General features: G+C 39.7%; 2 protein-coding genes across 2 annotated transcripts; both read left to right on the top strand.

Annotated features, from left to right (window-relative positions):
- The first annotated feature begins 678 nt into the window (after positions 1 to 678).
- On the top strand, positions 679 to 20747 carry top2a (DNA topoisomerase II alpha). Its single transcript, XM_028028535.1, has 35 exons — positions 679 to 821; positions 2188 to 2334; positions 2464 to 2554; positions 2655 to 2718; positions 2803 to 2948; positions 3434 to 3531; positions 3620 to 3832; positions 5169 to 5342; positions 5541 to 5642; positions 7370 to 7507; positions 7589 to 7727; positions 7801 to 7958; positions 8565 to 8690; positions 9095 to 9205; positions 10065 to 10170; positions 10303 to 10412; positions 10499 to 10591; positions 10671 to 10785; positions 10874 to 10995; positions 11463 to 11611; positions 11702 to 11933; positions 12392 to 12526; positions 12631 to 12831; positions 12922 to 13117; positions 13708 to 13799; positions 13892 to 14038; positions 14717 to 14800; positions 14874 to 15077; positions 15171 to 15288; positions 18839 to 19003; positions 19230 to 19410; positions 19498 to 19553; positions 19634 to 19750; positions 19981 to 20216; positions 20329 to 20747. Exons 1-35 carry the CDS (start codon positions 804 to 806, stop codon positions 20476 to 20478), a joined length of 4734 nt encoding a protein of 1577 aa, XP_027884336.1. The 5' UTR covers positions 679 to 803; the 3' UTR covers positions 20479 to 20747.
- A 2133-nt stretch (positions 20748 to 22880) lies between these two features.
- LOC114150414 (gap junction delta-3 protein) lies at positions 22881 to 25419 on the top strand. The gene is made up of 2 exons (XM_028026797.1): positions 22881 to 23228; positions 23437 to 25419. Exon 2 carries the CDS (start codon positions 23609 to 23611, stop codon positions 24437 to 24439), a length of 831 nt encoding a protein of 276 aa, XP_027882598.1. The 5' UTR covers positions 22881 to 23228; positions 23437 to 23608; the 3' UTR covers positions 24440 to 25419.
- The last annotated feature ends 303 nt before the right edge of the window (positions 25420 to 25722 follow it).

Genomic DNA, 25722 nt, shown 5'->3' with positions numbered 1-25722 from the left:
TATATTTTCTGATAAATAGGGAATTTAAAGTCAGTTTTTAAAGAATCATCATATTATTTCTATTTTCAAGTTTTAAAGTAATGGAAAAAGTATCTTGCAAAATTTTCTCCTATGGGAAGCTTGTAAACTTCTTGAAAAAACACCTGGTTTCCTACTCTGGCAGTAAAAGTAGATAAAAATAATAATACAGGTACTTTTACTGTCACTCAGTTGTGGAAATTCAATACTATTATTCCACAGGAAAAAAAAAACCACCAAAATTTTTACTTATTACATTCATTTATATATATTATTTAGTTCATCATTTTTTGCTAAAGTTATTAAAGAGCCATTGTGAAAAGTTCAAAGAGACACTTGAGGCTCCAGAGCCACATTTTGTAAACCCTTTTACTTTTTATTGTTGACATATAGCAAACCGTTGTTTACAATAATGTAGCTGTTGTTTGTAATAAAAACTACCAGTTTAGTGGCACTGAAGAAAATATTACTGAAAGTGTTGAACGGAAACAGAAATACCACGACGCATGTTGATTGGCTTGTGAGTATCAAAGAGGCGGGTTAATTTTACTTTTTCTGCCAACTATTGGTTGGCGTTTGGTTTGTGTCCCTCATTGGAGGAAACAAGTCTGGGTGGTCGCAATGTTCTCTCGTCTAATTGGTCAAAGTAGCGAGCGGGAGCTGTTGCCTCAAAATTCGAATTTTTAGTCAGGGTCGCGGTAGGGTTTAGTTCGGAGTTTAAAAGTTACTTCTCCAGGTTTAGCCGTATTTTATTTACATTGTTGCAAGCACAAGGCACCAGAAGAATGGCTCAACCACTCAAGGTAACGTTAATGTCACATGTTCTACTTGTAACTTTCAGTTGTGTAACTGCTTTTGAGTGGTTAAAGTTAGCGACCTAGCAACGTGTGCAATTGTTAACGACCTTAGCAAGACTTTAGCTCGCAAACTAAAAAGCTACAAACACAAAGCATGGAGGGTAGTGGCAAAAAACAGGTAATTTTATTGTTCCTATAGCTTGTGTCCAAGCATATAACATGCACAAAATAATAAGATATCATTTCGTTCCTATTGAAAATGTTGCAAACAAGTATTTATTTATTTAACTAACCGTGCTAATTTTATACCGATTGGATAAAATTAGCTACGCAAACATTTCTGTTAGTGGCATTAACATATTAATTTACTGTTATGAAAGTTGTTAAACTTAGAAATGTAAAGAGCAGATAAATATATTGCGTTAGGGTTAGCACGATAAATGTCCTTGAACCGTTTTTATGAAATTAATAATTCTACCATTTTGCAACTTTTCGATGCATCACAGCTTTTGAAAGAAATGCACAACACAGAACAGGACAACAAAAGGGAAACGAGAGTTTAACAAAAACGAGTAAACCTGCATTTTTCAGCACAAAACATTAAATTATGCAAGTAATTCACAATAAGCGCTGTGAAATTGCACTTTGCAAGACAGATTCCGTGTACAAACACATGTAAACAGTCCAGTCGCATTCTAGTTCATTTCTACTTATGATCTACGGTAATTCAGTTTAATAAGAAAATTGATAAGTAAATATTTTCTTTTATTTATATGTACAGTGCAGACCAAAAGTTTGGACACACCTTTTAATTCAATGAGTTTCCTTTATTTTCATGACTATTGACATTGTAGATTCACACTGAAGGCATCAAAACTATGAATAACACATGTGGAAATATGCACTAAACAAAAAAGTGTAAAACAACTGAAAATACCCTTTATATTCTAGTTTCTTCAAAGTAGCAACCTTTTGCTGTGATTACTGCTTTACACACACTCTGCATTTTTTTGATGAGCTTCAAGAGGTCGTCACCTGAAATGGTTTTCACTTCATAGGTCAACCTGCTCTGTCAGGTTAATAAGTGGGATTTCTTGCCTTATAAATAGTCATGAAAATAAAGAAAACCCATTGAATTAGAAAGGTGTGTCCAAACTTTTGGTCTGTACTGTATATATTAGCTATTCATTTTAAAGTTACAAAACACATAGGGTTGAAGCAAAATATCAGTTCTGCCAGACAGAGAAAAGAAAAAAAAATTGTCTAAGGAAGCCAATCAGATTGAATCAAGTCTGATTTGGAGTTGATTGCATAGAGTTATTAATCGTGGGGATATAATCAACTTAGACAAACTTTATGGTGTGTCCTGCAGGCCTTTTTGGAAAATAACCCGATGGAAAAGACAAAGAAGGATCCGAAGCGACTGTCGGTGGAGAGGATCTACCAGAAGAAGACGCAGCTGGAGCACATTCTGCTCAGGCCAGACACCTACATAGGCTCTGTAGAGCCTGTCAGCCAAGTAAGAAATCACTTCACTGTTTTCCAAGATTTTGTGTGTTGTCACTTTTGCCGCTGCAGGAGGTTGATTGGGAGCGCCTAATGGAGTGCGCGCGCATCACTGTAATCGCTAATTGGCATCTTTCCCCAGCAAATGTGGGTGTATGACGAGGGCGTAGGACTGAACTGCCGCGACGTGACGTTTGTTCCCGGGCTCTACAAGATTTTTGATGAGATACTCGGTGAGTGATTAGCATGTATGATTTTAAAAAGAAGAGCAACGTCAATCATCCCGTGTTGTGTTCCCTTTTCTTTTATTAAAAGTTGTATTTTTCTTTTTAGTAAATGCAGCTGACAATAAGCAAAGGGATAAGAGCATGTCCTGCATCCGAGTCAACATCGACGTGTGAGTCATCTCTGCTCATCAGTTCACACTGCAGCTCATAGTTCCTCACAGAGAAGTTGGACGGTAACGTGCGTTTGTTTAAAGGGAGAACAACACCATCAGCGTGTGGAATAACGGGAAGGGGATCCCTGTGGTGGAGCACAAGGTGGAGAAGGTCTACGTGCCTGCGCTCATCTTCGGGCAGCTCCTCACGTCCAGTAACTATGACGACGACGAGAAGAAGGTCACCGGTGAGGCTGATTGTGTTGCGTTTATTGTTTTTTTATTAGGCCAGCAAATTTAGCTGGTCGATGAGTTGTCCCAGAAGGTATCGCGTTAAATAATATTATTGTTTTGAGACCATTTTCAAATGATATGATGGCATAATGATGCAGGTACGCAACTTTAATTTGTAATGCACATGTAACACTGGAACTGTAAGATGTTTTAAATTTCCAAATAATAATAATAAACGAAACACCAAAAATGACAAATCAAAGAAATACTCAAGTCTGTACATAAAATTTTCTTTAAAAAAATTGAACTAGTTGAGACCAAATCACCAAACTGAAGACTTGTGTCATCCATGATTTGGTAGAAAGAGAGAGAGAAACACACACATGGAAATTATCTGACTCGTTTTAATTTATTATGCAATTCATTGATTTATTTCCAACATAAAGGCTTTGGAAAAACAGGAATGCTGGAAAATAATTTCCTCCTTGTTTTCATGTAGGTGGCCGCAACGGATACGGCGCCAAACTTTGCAATATCTTCAGTACAAAGTTCACCGTGGAAACTGCTTGTAAGGAGTCCAAGAAGGTGTTCAAGCAGGTGGGAGGAGCTACGAGTTATATTTATCTGTTTTATTGTTTTCTAAAAGGAGAAAATTCAGTTTAACATCAGTACTCTGTTAACACAGACCTGGTACGACAACATGGGCAGAGCGGGAGACACCAGCATCAAACCTTTTGAAGGAGAGGAGTACACTTGCATCACCTTCAGGCCGGACCTGGCCAAGTTTAAGATGAGCATCCTGGACAAAGACACGGTGGCTCTGATGACCAGGAGAGCGTACGACATCGCTGGCTCCTCCAAGGGAGTCAAAGTGTTCCTCAACAGCAAGAGGCTGCCTGTAAGTCCCTTCAGGTCCCCCCTGCAGGGTGTTTTTATTTGACTAGTTTCAGGTCATAATTTAGGATGATTTTGACTTGAATTTAAAAACATGCAGCTTTTGTGCATCTTCCTGTGGACTGTCTCCTCAAAAGCCAACTTTAACTTAGGCTAACTGACGTAAAAACACTGTAGTATCATGAGGTTAAAACAAAATCAACATTTCTTCTTGTTTTGTAGATTTCCTGGTATATGGCTAATCTTTAATGCTGTATGTAGCTGCAGGCTTCCTACAGAGTCTTAACTCTAGAATTACTTTGTGCCTCTTAATAACTTTGACCAAAACTACTAAAGAATTAAACAATATTTTAAAGTGTACAGGTAATCATGCTATGAATGCTAGCTTTAGCAGTTTTTCTGGTGTGTTTTTGTGCAATATATTCATAAGATTTTCCCAAAGAATAACCTTAATAGTGTAAGAAATATTTATTTTATGACGAACTTTTCTTTCTTTTCTTTTGTTTTTTGTCAATAGGTTGTTCGTATTTGGTTTTTTGCACTGAAGTTCAAAAGTTTACAAAAATTGAACACCTCATAGACAAAACTGTTTGTTAAATTCCAAAACAAAATGTAATATACCACTTACTATTAGGACCACGCTAATAAAATAAAATAACAAAAATACAGTCACAATATCAAGAGAATAAAGTTATGTGAGAATAAAGTCAAAATCCTGCAAAAGTCTTGTTTTGACTTTTTCTTGGAGAATTTCGACTTTATTCTCGTACGACGTCGTGTGATTTGATGTCCTTATTCTTGTAATTTACATTTTTCTTAGTATGGTCCTAATATTCCATCACAGTAATAAACCCCAAAAATAAATTGTTTAAAAATCTGAACAAATTTCCTGGGTCTCATAGAGAAGAGCTTTTTCTCATCGATGAGTCATGTTGCGTTTGTGTCTAAACAAATTCTGTTGAGCTGGAAAGAAGGCAAACATGGCTCTGAGTTATTGAGGTTTCTGACCCGTGTTCTAGAATATTGGATTTGATTAGATCGTTTTTAAAGTCTGAACAGGGAGGAAAAAAGAAAACCTTGAGTTATAGTTAGAGTTGAATTTCTTCTAAACACGTTCCTTTGTATATTCCTTTAATATCAGATGGTGTCCATTATCTTTGATACGAGGCAATGTATCTCGAGTATTTTTTAGTAGTTGAAGGATAAATACAAAATCATTTTAAAAAATAAATCTGTCTCACCACCATCTTTGGCCTCTAGATGCCCTTAGATCAAAGCTTTTAAACTAGACAAGTATGTTGTATTTGTGCTACAAACTGAATCCTGCTGTTCCACTCCAGGTGTCAGGTTTTCGAAGCTATGTGGACATGTATGTGAAGGACAAGGTGGACGAGCTGGGCAGTCCCCTCTCTGTGGTCCATGAGGTGGTCAATGAGCGCTGGGAGGTCTGCCTCACCATGAGCGAGAAAGGCTTCCAGCAAGTCAGCTTCGTCAACAGCATTGCTACCACAAAGGTATTCCCTCATATTCATAACTTCATGGTCCAGATTCTTGAGATTCGTTGTTTTATTCGTAAGAATGTATAGCTGAACTGACTGGCTGTGTTTTGGTAACTAAGTTTAGAATTGGCTGCTCTCCAGAACTCTGTCATTTCTGACCGAAAACGTTTCTTGTGTTGATAAGATGTGCTGAATGTTTCCTTTGGCTCTCAGGGAGGCAGACATGTAGACTATGTGGGTGACCAGGTGGTTGGAAAGCTCATTGAAGTGGTGAAGAAGAAGAACAAAGCCGGCGTGACTGTCAAGCCTTTCCAGGTATTTCAGTTTACATTTTCTGTTCTAATATTTTTCTTGTAAAAATATTTCCCGTGGGCTCACATTGTTTCAAAGTTTACCTTGTACTTTAAATCCAGTCCTTCCTGTTTCTCCTTCTCCTTTTCTATGTATAAAATTATACATGTTGATGAAGGGCTGGACAATAAATCAGTAGCAATTAGGGCTGTTGTAAACAAATATTTTAGTAATCGAGTATCGATTATTCTTACGATTAATCGTGTAATTGTGGGTTCGACTCCCGGTCCCGACAACCTTTGCCGCATGTCTTCCCCCTCTCCTCGCCCTCCTTCCTGTCTGCCTACTGTCGCAAAAATACGAGCCACTAGCGCCACAAAAACTCTTCGAAGAAAAAAAAAAAGAATCTGGAGTTATATTCAATTTAACAATAAAGAGGCAGGCTCACATACTGTATATACTAATGAAGAAATGCTAATTTATAGTTTTTGTGTTCGTGTTGGCGACGGGATTTAACACCTTCGTTCGTCACACACAGAAACATCTACCAGTTACGTTGAGACCGGGATGATATGAAAAAAAATTTTCTGGTTCATCCGTAAAGCTACACTTACGTTAATCATCTAATGCGCAGCTGCCTGCAGCGTTCAGTCTATCGGCTCACCTGTATAAATACACCTGCAGCGCTGCACCCAGCTGTTCGCTCTGAACCAGCAGCTCCAGGAGGAGAAAAGCTGCCGTACTCCAGGCATCGTTCCCGTCATTTTAAAGATGCTTATTGGTCCCCCGAAAAATGACAAAAACCCAGACATTATCATCAATCAATAAAATCTTTCCAGGCCGAACGTGAAAACTGGACATTATGCTGCTAACACTTAGCTTTTGTTGCCAACTCAGGCGGAAGTGAGAATTCTGCACAGCGCTAATAATAACCCAGCCGGAACACGGTGCGTTAAATAATGAAGCTTCAAGGCAGATAAATTTTCCTCGAGGAATTTTAATAATCGAGGTACTGTAATCGTTCGAGGAATCGTTTCAACACTACTAACAATATGTGTACAGTACATCGCTATAGACACATGATCAATATCAATAGATGATACATCTGATAAAATTTCCAATATTTTTGCTAAACTCCGATCAAGACCCACACAGCATTCTGGGGGATGTAGGCAGAGGAAAGGCTTTAGCAGCTCAACCTCTCTCGGCCTGCTATGCAAGGCTGGTGGCATCAACTGACTCACACTTTGGTTACCTAGCAACAACCTGCTGAGTGACTTTCTGCAGCAGCAATTTAAGGTTTTGCCATCCTGCCTCACAACTGCTTAAAAATAATTTTTTAAAAATGGATAAACCAGGAAGAGGCATGTGATCAGTTTGGCAGTATTCCAGATATTTAAAATAAAAAACTAATCAATAGTTATAAATATAAACTGAAGTGAAATGCTTGTATATGGATCTATTTTTTAGCCATGTAGCCTGTGTTAGAAATATATATATTTTTAGTTGCAAATGCACAATAAACAAATGCTGTTTTATTTTAGGCAATAAAGTGTTTATTTAAAAAAAGAGGAATTGAATTATTATTTTTTTCTGCATTTCTAGCTTTGTATATAATAAGCTCATGTAGTTGATCGAGAATTTGATTGTGCCAATTTTATCTGCTTAATTATCAGAATAATTTATGGCTATCAGTTGCTAAAATTATCATAAGCCGCAGCCTCATTTCCTACATATCTTTGACTTTCCAGGTGAAAAACCACATGTGGCTGTTTGTCAACTGCCTGATCGAAAACCCCACCTTTGACTCTCAGACGAAAGAGAATATGACTCTACAGCAGAAGAAGTTTGGCTCCACTTGTCCACTGGGTGACAAGTTCATAAAACAGGTGCTGGGTTAACAAAGCGGTTTGTGTAGAACTCGGATATCTGTCTGTCTCTAAACGCTCCTTGTCCGCTCATTCTCTTAGGCTACAGGATGTGGGATTGTGGAAAGCATCATGAACTGGGTGAAGTTCAAAGCTCAGTCTCAGCTTAACAAGAAATGCTCAGCGGTGAAGCACACCAAGATCAAAGGAGTCCCGAAACTGGACGACGCCAATGATGCAGGTAATGTCTCTCACCCCTGTTATCTTAAAAAAACAGAGACTGCAGCCATTCGGTGTTAACTGTGTTCTGACAGGTGGGAAAAACTCCATCGGCTGCACGCTGATCCTTACTGAGGGAGACTCAGCCAAGACGCTGGCTGTGTCTGGGCTGGGAGTGGTGGGACGGGACCGCTACGGTGTGTTCCCCCTCCGGGGAAAGATGCTCAACGTCCGGGAGGCTTCTCACAAACAGGTGGCGCTCCACAGCAGGAAGTTCAGACCAGAGGTGGTAGAGAGTCAAAGGGGCAGCGTTATGTAAAGTCCACTTTTTTTTCAGCTTTGCATCCCCCATCAAAAACATACCTTTAATCTCCCATGGCAACCACTCAGCTGTGAAAAACGGCTGGGTGGACCTAGCGCCTCCTTCAAGGCAAAGCTGCAGTTTCCAAGTTTTTGAGCTTCTCTGTCCTTCAACTCCTCCACTCAGCTCCTTCAGACTAGCCAGCAGCAATTAGCAAACACCTGGTGGAACTGAGCGTCTGCTGAGCTCGTCATAGGAGCTGCTTCTCAGTGCAACGCTGGTTAAAGACTTTAACCAGCGTCCAATTTCAAGGCGTTTAAATTACAAAGTTGTTTTTGATGTATAGCATTTTTATAACAACTGAAGGTAACCTAGTGCCTTTTTATAGCATAATCAATTAACTATGTGCCTGGAAAGTGCATAACGCTGCCCCTTTAAAGGTTTTTGGTGAATTACGTTTGTGACATTCAAAGCTTGAACACATTGACTGGTCTCATCAGAAAAACCAAGTCTAGCATGGAGAACTGAGGATGACTTTTTTGTCGTCTTTATCCTCAGATTATGGAAAATGCTGAAATCAACAATATCATCAAGATCCTCGGTCTTCAGTACAAGAAAAACTACAGTGACCCAGAATCCCTGAAGACGCTGCGTTACGGGAAGATCATGATCATGACAGATCAGGTGACCTAGCTTCTTATTCTTTTTTTATGTCCAGACTTTATTCCCCGGCCCTTGTCAGCATAATAAATATCTGAAGTAAAAAAATCTTTTCATTCATTTACCTTTGTATTTGTCCATCTATTCTTTAATGCATCTGTCATTCCCTTTGTCCGTCCTGTATTTACTGTGGTGTCTATCTGGTGTAAGCTATGAACTGCCAACTGATACCCAATAGAAACAGCAACACACGTGTAGAGGCATTATAATCACAGAGAGCTTTGGTCAGATTACCCATAATGCATGTTTACCCCAACATTAAGAGGACTCCGTAGAATTTAAAAGCTGTGAAAAGTTATGCAGAACCTTTGACATCAGTTTTCATATATCTTTACAATGTGACTGAATTGCATTTGTTGTTTGGACAGGATCAAGATGGATCCCACATTAAGGGCTTGTTGATCAACTTCATCCATCACAACTGGCCGTCGCTGCTTCGCCATAACTTTCTGGAAGAGTTCATCACACCCATCATCAAGGTAAATGGACTCAAGATTAGGGTTTAAAGCGATTAATCATGATGCATCGATTATCAAAAATAATTCTCAACGTATTTAGCAATTGATTAATTGTTAGTTGGAGTACACAGACTACAAAAATGGCTGAAAATATGACATATTCAGAGTAGTAATTAAGCAAAAGCTGTACAAAAACATGTAAATATGTTTTGCATTTAACAGAAAAAAACTGTCTGTAAATGCATTCTACCCAGAACTCATCAAATGGCAGTTTTAGCTTCACCTGGTTCAAATTCTGTAAAAAAAATTAAAAAAAATCTCCTATTAACCATTTTTGCTGTTCAGTTATTAATCTGTCAACAGATGAGCCCTATGCTATATTGATGTCAAGTCCAACAGAAGGCTGAGCTTTTCACATGTTGTTAGAAATATTTTTTTAGCTGTACAAATGATCTAGCACTCACTAAGGAATGCTCTTGTTGAATTTTAGGCAATAAAAAGATTTTCTTGTTTTTTTTAAAAAAAAGGTGCCTAAATGAAATATCTGACTAATGTTCCCATTTTTGTATCCAGTTAGTTGTCAAAATAACAAATGACTAAAATGATCATTAGTTACAGACCCACACACAATGTAATTTTTCCAGTTTTAGTTGTTTTAAGTTGAATAACTTACAGCTGAAGTTCACAATTTTGAGTTTCAGTGGAGTTTATTAAACCACATGGAACAATGATTTCATAAGGCCCACCATATTTATAGCAGCACTGCCCCCTAGTGTCAAAAACAGTATAGGATGCAATTTTTTAGTAAAAAAAATTTTTTTTGTCCATTTTCTGCTTTTGTCTAGTTTCCCTGAACAGAATCATTTTTCCATTCCTTTAGGTGTCTCTCAAGAAAAGCCAGCTGTCCTTCTACAGCATCCCTGAATTCAACGCATGGAAGGAGAGCCAACCTAACCACAGATCCTGGAAAGTCAAATACTACAAAGGTTTGTTCCAAACCCCTGTGTGGTAGTAGAAGACAGACAAGTAAGCAGTGCAGTTATTGTCAAGAATACAGCTTCTGGCTGTTGACTCTGTGTTATTTCTATAACTTCTGTTGTGCTGCACAATCCCTCCAGGTTTGGGAACTAGCACATCACAGGAAGCCAAGGAGTACTTCTTGGATATGCAGAGACATCGTATCCCTTTTAAGTACTCTGGCCCTGCTGATGACGACGCTATCACCCTTGTAAGAGCTTCCTAATTGACTTTGATATGCTGACAGACATAACTAATAGTTTGTCTCATATTTGATGGACTGACATTGTTTAATAGGCCTTTAGCAAGAAGAAGGTGGATGAGAGGAAAGAATGGCTCACCAGCTTCATGAATGACAGGCGCCAGCGCAAGGAGCACAACCTTCCAGAGGTAAAGGCCCAATGGTTTAATAAACTTACTGCTTTATAGACATTTAAAATGAAACATCACACCTCTACCTGGTTTCCAGGACTACCTGTACGGTCAGTCAACAAAGTCCTTGTCCTACAATGACTTTGTCAACAAGGAGCTCGTTCTTTTCTCCAACTCTGACAATGAGAGGTCCATTCCTTGCTTGGTGGATGGTAAGTGGAATTATTTCTGTGCTTTAAAAACAAACCTGACTTCAGTCCAGTAGGTTGGTGTAACATGCTTGTGTTCTGCATGTTAAAGGGTTGAAACCCGGACAGAGGAAGGTGTTGTACTGCTGCTTTAAGAGGAATGATAAGCGGGAGGTGAAGGTCGCCCAGCTGGCCGGCTCAGTGGCTGAGATGTCAGCTTACCATCATGGGGAGGTGAGAGACTCTAAATCAGATTACAATAAATCCATTTTACCAATTAATCACATTTTAGGTGATTTTTGGAAAATATGGAAATTTTGGGTTTCCATAGTTCAGAGTGACGGTCGACATCTTGCTTAACAAAAGTTTGAACATTTATTTGAAGTTTGAATATTAGGGCCAAGCTAATTTTTTTTCAGTTATTTTGTTTGTAATTTTGATTTTCATAAAAGAAAGTGAGGAGAAGAAAATAGATTAAAATGGGATCTAGTATGTAAATAAATCTGCAATTTTTATTTTTAAGCCATATTGCCCTAACGTCCATTATCAAATGTTATTTGGGTTAAAGAATAAGGTTTTAAAAAAGGTCATTGGTCGTAGTTATTAACTCGTTATTTTCAGCTTGAAATAGATTTTTATTTGACCTGCTTGACATTGCGATCAGTTCTGATTTTCATTAAAAGTTCATTCTTAATTTCCAGGTATCTCTGATGATGACGATCGTCGGTTTAGCCCAGAACTTTGTGGGAAGCAACAACATGAACCTGCTGCAGCCTCTGGGACAGTTTGGAACCAGGCTGCACGGCGGCAAGGACTCAGCCAGCCCTCGATACATCTTCACCATGCTCAGGTCCCAACACGCTTTCATCGGCTCCAAGTCGAAGACGCTGCTGGTTATTTACAACGTGACGCTAACTTCTGGCCTTTTTTCTGCTTTTAGCCCCTTGGCTCGCCTCGTTTTCCCAGCAGTGGACGACAACCTGCTCAAGTACAACTACGACGATAATCAGCGCGTTGAGCCCGAGTGGTACATTCCCATCATCCCCACCGTGCTGATTAATGGTTCTGAAGGTATCGGGACCGGCTGGGCCAGCAAGATCCCCAACTACGACATCCGCGAGATCATCAGCAACATCCACCGGATGCTCAACGGCCAGGAACCATTGCCCATGGTGAGAAGAGGGAGTGGGGGTCTGCAATGTCACCAGAGATGCAGAAAAAAAATCTATTCTGTAGAAAATTGCAACTCCTAGTCCTGGAATTTTGAATTTTGAATAATTCTTTAATGCTTTTTATTCAAGAAAAAGTTACGCTAACCTAACACCGGTAATTTAAGTTACAGAATTTTATGCAAAATCCTTTTTTATATATATAAATTGATGGAATTTGTTACCATATGGAAACTTATAGAATTGTTTCAAATAAATGTTTTGTGTTTAAATTGTCTTTTCCTTGTCAGTAACGTAATTTAAGCAAAATCTCCAGACCGTTTTTGAATAGAAAAATTGGTTTCTGAATTGAAAATCATTTCAGAATCAAATGGGATTGCTGGACACTGAAGGACTCGCATCTTTAAATGTCACACCTAGAGTTCAAAACCGATGAATTAATTGTCCTTTCTCTCCCCTAGCTTCCAAACTACAAGAACTTCAGAGGCACGATCGAGCAGGTGATGGATAACCAGTACATGAACAGCGGAGAGGTGGCCATCATTGATTCCACCACCATTGAGATCTCTGAGTTGCCCGTCAAAACCTGGACCCAGGTCAGTCGTTTTAAGCCCGGGCGCGTTAAGGACCCGCTTAGTGGAAGCGTTCTTTCCTCGGAACGTCGAGTTTGTTTTACTGAACTTTGTGCGTCATGTGTTAGGCCTTCAAAGAGAACGTTCTGGAGCCAATGTTGAACGGAACAGAGAAGGTTCCTCCTCTGATCACCGACTACAAGGACTATCACACCGACACCACGGTCCGCTTCGTCATCAAGATGTCTGAGGAGAAGCTGAGGGAGGCGGAGGCTGCCGGCCTCCACAAAGTCTTCAAGCTGCAGAGCCCGCTCACCTGCAACTCCATGGTAACGGCTGCAGCTTAGGGTCACGCACCCACAACACACAACTACAAATACAAATATTGAACAAAATTTTGCGTATATCACCCATTTTAGGTTCTGTTTGACCATGTGGGCAGCTTGAAGAAGTACGAGTCTGTCCAGGATATCCTCAAAGACTTTTTTGAATTGAGGATGAAGTACTATGTCCTGAGGAAGGACTGGTTGGTTGGGATGCTCGGCGCAGAAAGCGCCAAACTGTCAAACCAGGCCCGTTTCATCCTGGAGAAAATTCAGGGCACCTTGGTCATTGGTAAGTTGCAAGTTTGATATTTAAAGGGGCAGCATTATGTAAAAATTGACTTTTGAGCTTTACACAGTGGCATAATGTTATTCTCTCATCAAAAACATCTGGCTTTTAAATATAAATTCTTACTTTATAGCAGTGGAAGTCCAAACAGATGTGAAGGATGATCAATGCAATTTATTTTTACAAGAAAACAAATGACTAAAAACAGAGATGCAAGGTTTTAATTGTTTTGTATTTCAGTTAACAGTAAATCAAAAGTTTTAGCAGGTTATTAGTAAATCTCCTTATAACTTCAGGGTGACATTCTTAAAATGTCTTGAATTCGTGTACCTAATATTAAGGGCCTTAAAATGTCTTAAATTCAGTGAACAAGCTGACCTTCAATGAATAAATCACAGGTCTTAAATTGTGTGGTGGCAGAACTATGTCGTCTCATTCTAATGTAGTTTTCTTTCTTGTGGAACTTTAACGTTACGCAAAACTTTGAATAGCGCGCAGACATCATTGCCTTCTGTGACTCAAGGCAGTTTCAGCTAACAGTAACTAGCTGCTAATATACCCCTGATTGATTCTGATTCCCTCTCATCTTGTAGAAAACAAGCCTAAAAAGGAACTGATTCGCATGCTTCAGAAAATGGGCTACGACTCGGACCCAGTTAAAGCTTGGAAACAGGCTCAGGAAAAGGTAGGACCCTTTCTAAAGAAATATTTAGCTGAAGCAACAGGACCGACAAACCTGTACTTTTATTCCATTTGTTTTTTGTTTTTTTTTTTTAGAATGAGGAGGAGTTAGAGGATGAAGAGGAGGAAGGAGCAGAAAAAGAGGATGACAGTGGACCCGACTACAACTACCTGCTGAGCATGCCCATGTGGTTCCTCACCAAGGAGAAGAAGGAGGAGCTGTGCCGACAGAGGGATGCTAAGGTGACTATATTACTGAGCTGATTAACATGGGTGTCCCACACGGCTGGGTTCTTGAACCATTTGCTGTTTGCACTTTACAGGCAGTCAGTGTGCAGTGTATCATGGTAAACATATTTGGACTCAATAGCCGTTTTTTGAAGGACAGTTTTGTTTACAGAGATCTCATTCATTTTATTTATTTCTGTTGTCTTTGTTTAATTATTTTGGATATTTAAAATGCCTTCCAGTTCCAGTGTTAAATGTTTCTTAGAGTTTAAAGTTTACTGATCTTTGAGAATGAATTCTTCCATTACCATTAAATTACTTGAAAATGCTCTCGAAACAACAATGTTATAGTTTATTGCAGTAACCTCTGGGACAATTTATCATCCAACAAAATTTATAGTGACAAACCTATTTATATTGTTATAATCTTATGACATTGTAAAGTGATTGTACATCGGTTTCAATATATGTTTTATGATATTCAGCTGTTTTATTACTCACCTGCTAAGGGACTGCAAATGGAATCTAGCTTCAGCTAAATCTGGCGCAAAACAAAGTGTTTTCAGCACATTGTCCCTGTTTTAAATGAATTTTAAAAAAAGGTAAAACTCTGATCTTCATGATGGAATCCTGTAAAAACTGACTGAAACTACATTGGTTGGTTTAATTAAGTTTAGATTGTGTCCCACACAGATGACTGAGCTGAACACCCTGAAGAAAAAGAGTCCAGAAGACCTGTGGAGGGAGGACCTGGCTGCGTTCTCAGAGGAGCTGGAGGTATTTCTGCCTGCTCCTTCACATGAATAGTTTTCAGTTTGCTTTAGTAACTCTGGTTTTACTCGTTGCTTAGCGCATTGAGGCCAAAGAAAAGGAGAGCGACGGCATCCCAGTGAAGGGGGCCGGCAAAGGCAAAGCTGTGAAGGTGAAGAAGGAGACGCTGCCCACGCCGCAGGGCCGGCGGGTCATTCCTCGCGTCACCAGCACCATGAAGGCCGAAGCCAACAGGAAGGCCGACCTGAAGAAAGGAGAGGGCAGGAGAGGCAGGAAAGTCAAGGTTAGCCACTGCTGGACTGCTGCTACATGGTCTGGTGGTTATTACAGCTGTTGGAGTCCAACTCATTTCGTTCTTCCTTCGTCTTGGCGATAGACTGAAGACGTGGTGATGCAGATGGAATTTGATGAGGAGGCTGAGAACGTGGAGCCAGAGGAAATGGGCTTGGCTTCACGGCTGGCCAAGAAAGCCAAACCAGAGCCCAAACAGAAAGGTGAGTGTCGGGTCTACAACCTTAAAATAGACAAAAGAAGAAAGACAAATGAATTGGATTTTACTCGCGAGGAGAGCAGAGAGGAGGGTCTGAGTTTCACAGTCTCCAAACTCGCTCTGAGAATCCTCTCTTGCTTCTCCTCCTTCATTTGCATCATGATGCCCTAATTTCCATTGGCCAGCAGCTGATAAAAGAGGTGAAAAAACAAAACCCAGCTGCTAACACACAGTCATAAATCTTTCTATACAATGAAACCTCCTGTCTTAGTACATGTGAGGACTTCAAAGCAGTTCCTGTGTCTCTGGGTCACAACCTTTGATCCTTTAGTGTTTGGGTGTTTTACTAAGAGCAGCTCTTAGTTCTGTCTCCAGAGTGGCTGGTATCTGCTTCCAATCTGGCACGCTTATCAGTTTCCTGCAGACAGCTCTCAGAATAATACAAAGAATCTCACAGTCCTTAAAGTAAATTTTGAGTATCTAGGGGATAAAAGATATTTACAGTTCTAACAGTGAGGAGAACTCTGTTCACTTTACTAGCAGAGATGCACTGAACCAGCTTTCTTTGAGGTCCCACTTGTTGCTTCCAATTTTGACCATGTACTTAAACATATATTAGTTTACTTTATCAAAGAAGTATGTTTAATTTCAACTTAAAGAAAAATCTTTATTATATTCAATTCATCAAAACTGTAGCTGGACAATAGATCAACAGTATATGTTGTGATACGGGTCACGATATATATTGTCGTGAAATGGAAAAGATTTCTTGAATTCATAAAAGGCTGAACATGATGCAAAGTCTTAGTTTTGACTCCTTTAATTGACAGGAAATTTGACATTTTGACCCGATTGAACATATGGAGCCGATCAACCCTGATGATCTATGGTTCATCTATTTTCACATCCTGTTTATCAATATATATGCAACATATACATGCAATTTAACGCTGTGGAATAAAACATCGAAACAGATTTGATATATATCACAAGTCGATTTCAACCCAATGCGTGCTAGTTCTCATTTTAACCGTATTCAGTGTTTTCTAAATGGTGAAACTAGAGAGAAAAAAAAATACCAGGATCATCTGTAAGGTTCCCAAACATTTGGTGTTGAGAGCAAACAAATGATTTTGTTGATTTTTCTTTTTTATACTGTAACCATAGATACACACGTCTCTGAGAACTCCAACCTTCTGTTTATAAGTTAATCAGACATGTTTAGAAATAACAACTTCCATGGTAATTGTGGCTGCATTGTCCTTTATGACAGTTTCATGCTTCAACAAAGTTCCCAAAGCATTTAGGAGAAAAAAACCGCATCCATCATGATGGGGAGTGGGGTTTTTTGTATTTAAAGGAATAAATGGGTTGAAGTCGACCCACAAATGTTACTCCTCTCTTTCATCTTGTGATATAGCAACAAACCCGTAAGTGTTGTGGAACTGTTGAAATATGATCCTTCAGTGTCTGACCTGAGAAACACTCTGCTCAGTAGAATCAGGTGCTGATGAAACCCGTCAGCCCCATTCAGACCTGCCACTAACGGGTCTGAATGTTGGAGGCATCCTGAGTGACCCGATTGTCTCCAAGCAACATCAACACACACGACGCACTGAAAACTGTTCTCTTCATGTGTGAAGTTAGAAAATAAAGCTTCTAAAGAAAATGAACTCGACAAGCTGCTCTGATGAATCTCAGCTATGTTGATCTGTAGAATAATAACAAAGCTCAGATGATTTAAAGTGTCTGCAGTGCTCCAGGAACCTTTGTTTATGTCGTGTCGATTGTCTCTCTGTGAAGTGGCTGTGTGTGTGTGTGTGTGTGTGTGTGTGTGTGTGTGTGTGTGTGTGTGTGTGTGTGTGTGTTTGCATGTTGATCAGACAGCTGAAATCTGGTTGCCCTGGATGGATTCTGGGTGCCAAGTTTGAATTGCAGCTGAACTTAAAATGGGATCAGCAACATGCACACGTTTATATTAATTGGATCAAAGCTCACGGTTCTAGTAAGGTTTATCAGCAACCAGTTGGAAATACGATGTCATCTGTTTACGGTGAAGAGAAATTGGTCAGTATTATGTAAAATCTACTTATCTTTGCTTACAATATCATTCCCTCGTCCAAAACTCATACCTAGAGAGGTGCCTTGATTCTGTCATGCATGTTTGAGAAATCTTTTCGTCTCCATGGCAACTATTTAACTTGTTCAAACGCCTGAGTAGACCTAGTTCTGCCTTCGAGGTGAACTTCCTCCTCAGAGCTGCAGTTTTCAAGCTTCTGCCTCACATAGCAACCCTTCTCTGTGACTCCCCCACTCAGCTCCTTCAGACTAGCCAGCAGCAATTAGCAAACATCTGGTGGAACTGCACATCTGCTGAGCTCATTATAGGAGCTGCTTCTCAGAGCAACGCTGATAAAAACATTACAGGGTTGATGGAGGAGCCATGTTGTGATGATTTCCTGAAGGCAGAGTTTCTTAAAGAGACAGAGGCCCAATTTCGACGTGTTAAGTTACGAACGCAAATTTCTTTTGTCATATTTGACTTATGCAGCATTTGTTTTATGACACCTGAGGTTATAACACAGCTACTTAATTCTGCTGTAAAATGGTACCTGGAAAACACAACAGTAATAATAAACTTTATTGTCATAGAAACCTTGCAATAAAATTACATGAGTTATAACAAAGTACTGCCCTTTAAAGGATTTATTTGGGGTGTTTTTGTTTGTTTGTTTTCACCCCACTTCCTACTGAAGAAATTCAAAGCTCGATTTTCTCTTTTTTCAGGTTTTATTTTAAGGCTTCTTGCACATCTAGACCAGGAACACTAACAGATGTTTGCTTCTCAGGGAAACGTGTCATCAGACCTTTTCTGTCGATCACTTTGTCTTGAGCCCTTTGTGTTTATTTGCAGGTAAAGCCGGTAGCTGTGACATGTTGTCATCCAATTATAATGCCTGGTTTGATCTTTTTTATTGAGTCGTACTTTAAATAGATTTGCACAACAGGCTCATTAAAGCTGGTTCCTATCAGCTCCTTACTGTGCTGAGAACTTTTACTCTTCGCTGTTACAGAACTGCCCTGAAGGGCTGTTACTCAAAAACCATTCAAAGCTACAGTTGTGCTTGAAGGGTCATTCTGAGCCAACAGAACTAGTTATCTTAAGGAACTATCGTTTAGTCGGTTCTTATGTCGTTACATCACAACAACTTGAACCAAAAACTGAACCTACATATTACCTGTGTGGACCACAGTTCAACATCAGAAATATTCTGTAAATGTTTCCTGACCAAAATCTAACAGCAAACATTTCCAAAGGTAAAAAGTAACAAGACTTTAAATGGCTCACTATGAATACGCTTTCATACGCAAACAAAAACTGAGAACACCAGAAAATGATTGATCACATTACTTCTGGCGTAGGGATATGTGATGCAACACTTGCCTGTTTGGTCCCAAGAGGCATCTAAGAACTAAAACGGTTTTCTTTTAACTACATCTATATCTAAATACTGTCATGCGTTTATTAAAATGTAAAACAAATCTTCTTCCAGCCACATCAAAGGTTGGTAAGCAGACCACTCTCCAGTTCAAGCCCGTTGCCAAGAAGCCAAAGAAGAATTCGCGGTCGGATGATGAGCCTGAAGGCATGTCAGGAAGTGACATGGAGGCAGAGGAAGCGGCGGCCCCTAGGGAGCACATAGAACGCAAAACTAAAGGTGAATCTGCTTCATTATGTTTCCCAGCATCCCTCATTGAGAGCTTAGCTCATCTAGATCCCAATCGCCCCAAGAATGTGGTCAGTGTTCACTCTTATCTCCAGCTGCCTGCAGCAGAGACTGTTCCTATCTTCAACGGTCATTTCTAAATCTTGTTTATTTAGAATATTTCTGTAAATGAGTGTGTTTCTAAACTCTCCCCCTCCTCTGTTACGTAACGCTCCAGCCCCGGTGAAGTACAGCCTGTCGGACAGCGAAGATGAATTTGATGACTGGGGAAAGAAGAGTTCCCCAAAGAGGAAAGCTGTTATCAGTGACGAGGATTCAAGCTTCGCCCTGGCGCCCAGCACTATGTCGGACAGCGACGTCGACTCCCCTCCGCCCCCTCCCAAAGCTCCAGAGCCAGCGTAAGAACCGGCTAAAACTTTCACACACAGTTTTAGCCCTGTTATCTCACCTGCAGTCCTGTCTTTTTTTCTTTTTTTTATGTTTAGGAAAAAGACAATAAAAAGCAAAATGACGGTTAAAAAGACAGAAACCAAGACATCTGGTAAGAACTTGTCGGCTACTTTTGGCCTGTGTTGAGCTAAAGATGTGAAGGTGAATCGTTTCATCCTGGTTGGGTTTCAGTTTCCTCTGATGATGCGGCGCCAGCATCCAAACCTCCAGCTCAACGGAAACCCAAAGAGACGGCAGCCAAAAAAGCTCCAGCCAAGAAACCCACTGCCTCCAAGAAGAAGGCATCAGGTACAGCAGAGAATGCAGTTTATACATCCCACTATTATGTCACTACAGATACATGTTATTGATTAATGAGTATTGTTTACATTTTGTCACATTACAACCACCAAATATTTTTTCTTTTTTTTTTTTTACTGGGATTTTATGCAGTAAACTGTTGGTGTAAATTCAGGAATTGAATCCTCATCCGTTGATCAGTTTAAATGTCACGATTCCTTTTTCCCCTCCCCCCCCAGATGAAAAGCAGCCTTCTATTCTAGATGCTCTCTCCAAACCCAAAGCTTCCTCCAAGACCGCTCCCAAAAAAATCCCCACGTTTGGCTCCAGCGACTCGGAGGACGAAGGGACCGTTCCAGCAAAAAAGCAAAGCAAAGTCGCCGTGAAGAGGAAGCAGATGATCAGCGACGAGTCGGACAGCAGCTCAGACGACCTCATGTCGCGTCTGAAGGCTAAACCGCAGGCCGGCGTAAAGGTTGGTCTCTTACCCAAAAGCGCTTGATTTCTACGTCAACTCATTATTGCAAAAAAAAAATGCTACTAAAAATAAATACTTTTAAATAAGACTGTAATAATACTTTTTGTAGAAATCGAAGAAGTGGATGGAAGATGACATCTTCCAGATTTCAGACCAAGAGGAAGAGGCTCTCGTTGCCGTGGCACCTCGGGATAAACCCTCACGTGCTCGGAAACCCGTCACCTACAACGTGGACTCAGACTCTGATGAAGACTTTTAAACATCTTTTAGACTTATTTCGATATAACACACGGCTTAGGTAAACATTTCATGCTTTTGCTTACTGCTTGAGAAATTCTCAGAACTCATCGCTGAGTGTAGTTTATGAAGAGTTAAAGTTTTTATAGATCTGTTTTCAGCAAAACTTCTAGTTTTGAAGTAACGAAAATTGTTTTTTGACTGTTTTCTGATGTATGCTGTTGTGTCTTGTAAATATTTTAGTGGTTACTCATAATTGTTCTAAAATAAAGTTTGTTCTGAGTTTTGAAATCATGTGTGAGGACTTTCTGTTTGAGCTGCAAATCTGGTTCCCAGCAGTGAGAGGGGGCGGGGCTTAAGTCACAAAAGGTTAGAAACCAATTACAGGAAAATGAAACCTTTGATGAGAGCGAGGCTTTGGTATTGTGAGATTCTGACGGGATGAAACCCTTCAGGGGAAAATATCAAAATGTTGATATTTCCAAACTGAACAATGTCAAACATGTATAACATGATCTAATTCCCAGGGCTTTTATGCACTCTGGGGAAGAGTGAAAATTGTACATTTTCATGTATGGAAAAATGAAATCTGGATGTGGGAATACACTTCAATTTGAATATAAAATAATTCAATATTTTCTGCCAATTATTTCAGAAAGAGAAGCTTCTATATATGTTCCTTACACAAAATAATTCAAGCTTTCTTGTAGTTTTGTTGACTGGCTGACAGATTATGAAAACCCAAATAAAAATATTGAGAAGAGGTTCAATAATGACAATTACCGTAATTGTATCTCTCCCTAATCAGCTAGTTGGCTCAAAACAACTGCAGAGGTTTCCTGAGTGCCTGATTAAATAATAAATAAAAACACAGTAAATCAGACCAACCTTCTCTTTTTTTAGGACCATCAGAATGACCACAGTTGGGTCTATTCGATACGTCAGAAAAAGTTTTTCAGAGATTTTATTTTTTTAACCAAAATCTTAACAGTTTTCAGGTAATTATTCCTGATACTGACCGAATATATGCAAACTTCTGAATTTAAAGAAAAAAATACAAAGCAAAAAATCTAAAAATGTTCTCGTTAAGTTTTCTGACATTTAGCAAACAAATAATTTTTGCAATTCTAACTGACCCAAAACAAGAATTTTGGTCTTATTTAGTTTCAGTAAGAAAAAACATCTTTATTCGGTGTATGTCATTCCTACTATTGCAGCATTATGTAGATTTTTTTTTTCCCAGTTAACTTCCGATGTAAATTCACAACAAATATCAAAAGTAATCCATCAAATTTATGTGCAGATATAAAAATTCAGATCAATAAGAATCCGATTACATATAAAGATTTACATGTATGAAATTAATAGATTTCCCAGCTATAACACAATACAGGTAATTTCAGTTTATTGGGACAGTTGGTAATAAATTGTCATCTCATTGTATCATGTAATTGATTTTGATTTTAATACCTCGTAAGCTACAGTCATCTCTTTGCACCAGTTGCTGCGTTTCCATTACAAATGTGAGCAAAACTTTGTTGACATTCCGCTAGTGTCAAAAAAAAAACAAAAAAAAACAATTTTGCAATTGCGATGTTTCCATTAAATAACAAATGAAGTTAAAATGTCACGTGAGTAAGTTTGTGCGATAATTCATTAAAAAACGCAGCGCCAAGATCTTCCTCCGACTTCCTGTCGTCTTCGTCTTTTCCACCGGTAGTAATACTTGGCTGTCCATCACGTGGCTTTTGATGCGATAAATGTTTCCGTTGAAGTTGTGTAAAGAAAGACCTACAGCCTAACACAAAGTACTTATCAAAAAACTTTTTTTTTTTATTGGCAAATTTTAAGGTCAAGAGAAACGCAGCGAGTGTAGGCATATGTTTGTGACGTGACCTGCTTGTGACTGACAAGAGGACTGAGAGAGCAAAGCTAGGATATTTACACCAAACATTTTCATATAGACTTAAATGACTTTAAAACTTTCACATACATTGGTTCTGGTAACTGTTGAACACAGCCATCACTGAAATCAAAGTGTTCTGTATTAACTAGGTGATTTCTGGTTCTGAAGCCTTTATCACTGAGCACAACAAACTTTTAACCACCAGCTGTAAATATTTTGCGATTCATTATTGTGCTTGTGATTTCCAGCTGTTTCTATAATTAATTTTATTTATGATTCTCCCACTGTACGTCATGTGTTCTCATGCTAGCCCCTTGTGATCAGGGAAACTGGTGGTACAACATGAAGCAAATCCTTCCTGCCATTTAGGAAGCACTTTGAAATGTCCATCAAGAGTTGCCTTTCTTGGATAAACATCGTCTCTTGCCTGGGACTCTGGATGCAGATTAGGGCGTAGAAGGAATTTCCTTAAAACTACTGCCGCCCGCCCAGTTAAAAGTCATGGCAAACCTCATACTTGAGTCATTTGGAGAGACCGGCCGAGGCCTGGGCTGTGTGGCGTTAGCGACCGACGGGCTTTTGTAATGCCTTCGGGTTTATCCCACGATCTTTAAGCCCTTCAGGCTTGAGGAAATCATTCGTGCCGAAACAAGAATGCGGACAGAACAGACCGGACCTGTTTTGTTGTCTTGTAGCAGGTACCGTAAATGACATGGCATTTTATCTCTACTGGCAGTCGGTGTGTTTTAAAGGCAGCAGGTGGTTGAGGACTACATCATTTTTAAAAGAAGATTCAGATTTGAAGAGGAAATACAGATTTTTAAAAATTTGTTTCTTGGCAGAAAAGAACTGGACAAAAGGAAACTGTAAGTAATGTCATAATGGGTTCTACTTTAATTTGAGATTAAATTTGAGCAAACTTAATATTGGATTTTGAGTCTGTAACAATCTCAGGATATTTCCTTTTTTGGTAAGTCACTGTAATCAACAGGAAGTTGAATGAAAGCCAGTCTTTACTATCTTACATGTGTCAATTGGACATTTTCTAATGTTTGGTTTTGTTTTTGGTTTCAGGTTAATTAACAACAACACAATGAAGTAGCCTTTGAACCACACTTTCAGTCCTGAGCAGGATATATTAGTGTCCCATTCAGTTTCTTTTTAAGCCAGAGACACTTTTCATTGTGTGAGGCACAGGTGAAGACATCTCCAGCCTCCCTCCGACAGATCCCTGACCTCTGCAGCCATGGGTGAATGGGGGTTCCTCAGGAGCGTCTTCGACAACCTCCAGGCTCACTCTCCGATGCTCGGACGCTTCTGGCTCTTCCTCATGCTCATGTTTCGGATCCTAATCCTGGGGACTGTGGCCAGCGACCTGTTTGAGGACGAACAATTGGAATTTACTTGCAACACCCTCCAGCCGGGCTGCAAGCAGGTGTGCTACGACAAGGCGTTCCCCATCTCCCAGTACAGGTTTTGGGTGTTTCACATAGTTCTGATTGCTACGCCGTCCATAGTCTTCCTCTTGTACGCCACACATCAAAATAAAAAAAAAGCCTTGCGGCCCAAGTCGAGGCGCAGCAGCATTCAGAACTACCAAGACGACCGCCGTTTGAGGAGGCTGTACATCATCAACGTCATCTTTCGAATCATAGCGGAGGTGGCCTTCTTGGTGGCCCAGTGCAAGCTGTACAGCTTCAAGGTGCCAGCCCAGTACCCCTGCGATCGCTTTCCCTGCCCCTACACCGTGGACTGCTTCACCTCCCGCCCTATGGAGAAAACGATCTTCCTCTACTTCTACTTTGGCGTGGGGGTCCTATCTGCCTTTTCTAGCATTGTAGAGCTGTTCTACAGCTCCATAAAGTGGTTCTGCTGCAACCAGGAAGACTTTGATCTGGAAGACAGAGCCTGCAAGAATCTCCAGAACTTCAGGCAAGATGAGTCGGGCAAGAAGACGATGTCAGACAGTGCATCCGGCAGCGTGCAGCTAAAGAAAGGATCAGTGAAGAGCAGCAAGACGATCTCCACTAAAGGCAAGAGAGGCAAATATGTGAGCACCAGGACGTGCACGGTTTGACACGTCAACATTTCCTGCTCAAAAAATGTTGGGTTTTTTTTATCTAACGGTGTACGTCATTTCATCTTAAAATGCCATGTATGTATGTGTGACAGAGTTTCCCTGATTGGAGACATAATAAGGACGCCTTAGGAACGAGGTCAGGAAATGAGTGTAAAGACGAGGCCTGGTTGACCTGCAGGGATCGTGAATCACGCCCAACTCTAAACACTTGAGAGAGAAAAATCTGACAGCAAGGCCCTTGTTAGACCTGTTTAACGCTTCCTTGGTTGCTGCAGAGCTCACTCTGACACTCTCATTGTAGTGAAAAAAATCCACCCTCAAGTGTGCTTTTATGAAGTGTTTCTCTCCATCACTGAAAGTGTCTGAAATGAAACGTTTTCCAAAATAGAAAGAAAAATTTGACATCAGAAAAAATACACTTCTGTTGTTTTGTTGTTGAATGAGTTAGCTGCTTAGCTTAGGCTTTGCTAAATTTGAGCCAACTCAAAAGCAATACTACATTTGAATTTTTGTGAAAGTATTCTACCTGCTGACAAGTTAGGTTTTTATTTTACATTTGTAAGTGTATTGGTCATATGTCAGGCAGAATTTTTCAGTTTGCTACTTAGAAATAAAAGTTTAAAATGTAGTTTACGTCTGCTACTAGCATAAATTTGTTTATTGTGGATGGAATTTGAAAAAAGGGCCATTTTGTTTCTTTTGAATTTTATAAAACAGTATTATTGTCTGCATTATACTTTAAATCTATAGTAAACATAAATGTGACTTGTTTTGGAAATAAGGCACCGATTTTAGACTGAAGTAAATACCATATGTGAGCAATACATATTACCCAATACTTTAGCTGATTTCTTTTTCCAACTGGTTCAAACACATTTTTATATCAGTGGTGGGTCATCAGGGCCTGCATGCAGTATCAAAATGCCTACCATTCACAACCTAACTTATTTTTTGTTCAATTAAATTGTATTAATTTACTTCCACGAGTCTATTCTCTTTTTTTCTATATTGTCTCTCTTGGCTGCGCTGCTTCCTGTATGTCTGTGTGGATCGTCGGTATTCCGTCCAATCAGATTTCAGTGCTTTTGTGTTGCCGACGTAGCCCAGGGTGGTAAGTAGAAAAGCTGTGTGATATCGCTAATTTGCCCGTCAGCTTCCGTGTTCGGGGAAAAGCGACTCAGTCGCTTCCAGTCTATTGAAAATGGCATTTTAAACTGGGTACTTGCAGGGCTTGGCCTAGGTAACAGTTAATGGAGAAAGGTTTTAAGATGTACGCCTTG

This window comes from Xiphophorus couchianus, chromosome 9 (genome assembly GCF_001444195.1).
Source record: "Xiphophorus couchianus chromosome 9, X_couchianus-1.0, whole genome shotgun sequence".
Classification (NCBI taxonomy): Eukaryota; Metazoa; Chordata; class Actinopteri; order Cyprinodontiformes; family Poeciliidae; genus Xiphophorus; species Xiphophorus couchianus.
The sequence above is the reverse complement of the archived record's forward strand: the minus strand, read 5'-3'. Positions and strand labels throughout refer to the sequence as shown.

What these genes read in the sequence shown, in the direction of transcription:
- top2a (XM_028028535.1), top strand. An exon ending in CCAAGAAGGTGTTCAAGCAG is followed by an intron (nt 3,532 to 3,619) that starts GTGGGAGGAGCT and finishes CTGTTAACACAG; the next exon opens with ACCTGGTACGACAACATGGG. An exon ending in GGAGAGGCAGGAAAGTCAAG is followed by an intron (nt 15,078 to 15,170) that starts GTTAGCCACTGC and finishes TCTTGGCGATAG; the next exon opens with ACTGAAGACGTGGTGATGCA.
- LOC114150414 (XM_028026797.1), top strand. Translation starts at nt 23,609, where the DNA reads ATGGGTGAATGGGGGTTCCTCAGGAGCGTCTTCGACAACCTCCAGGCT.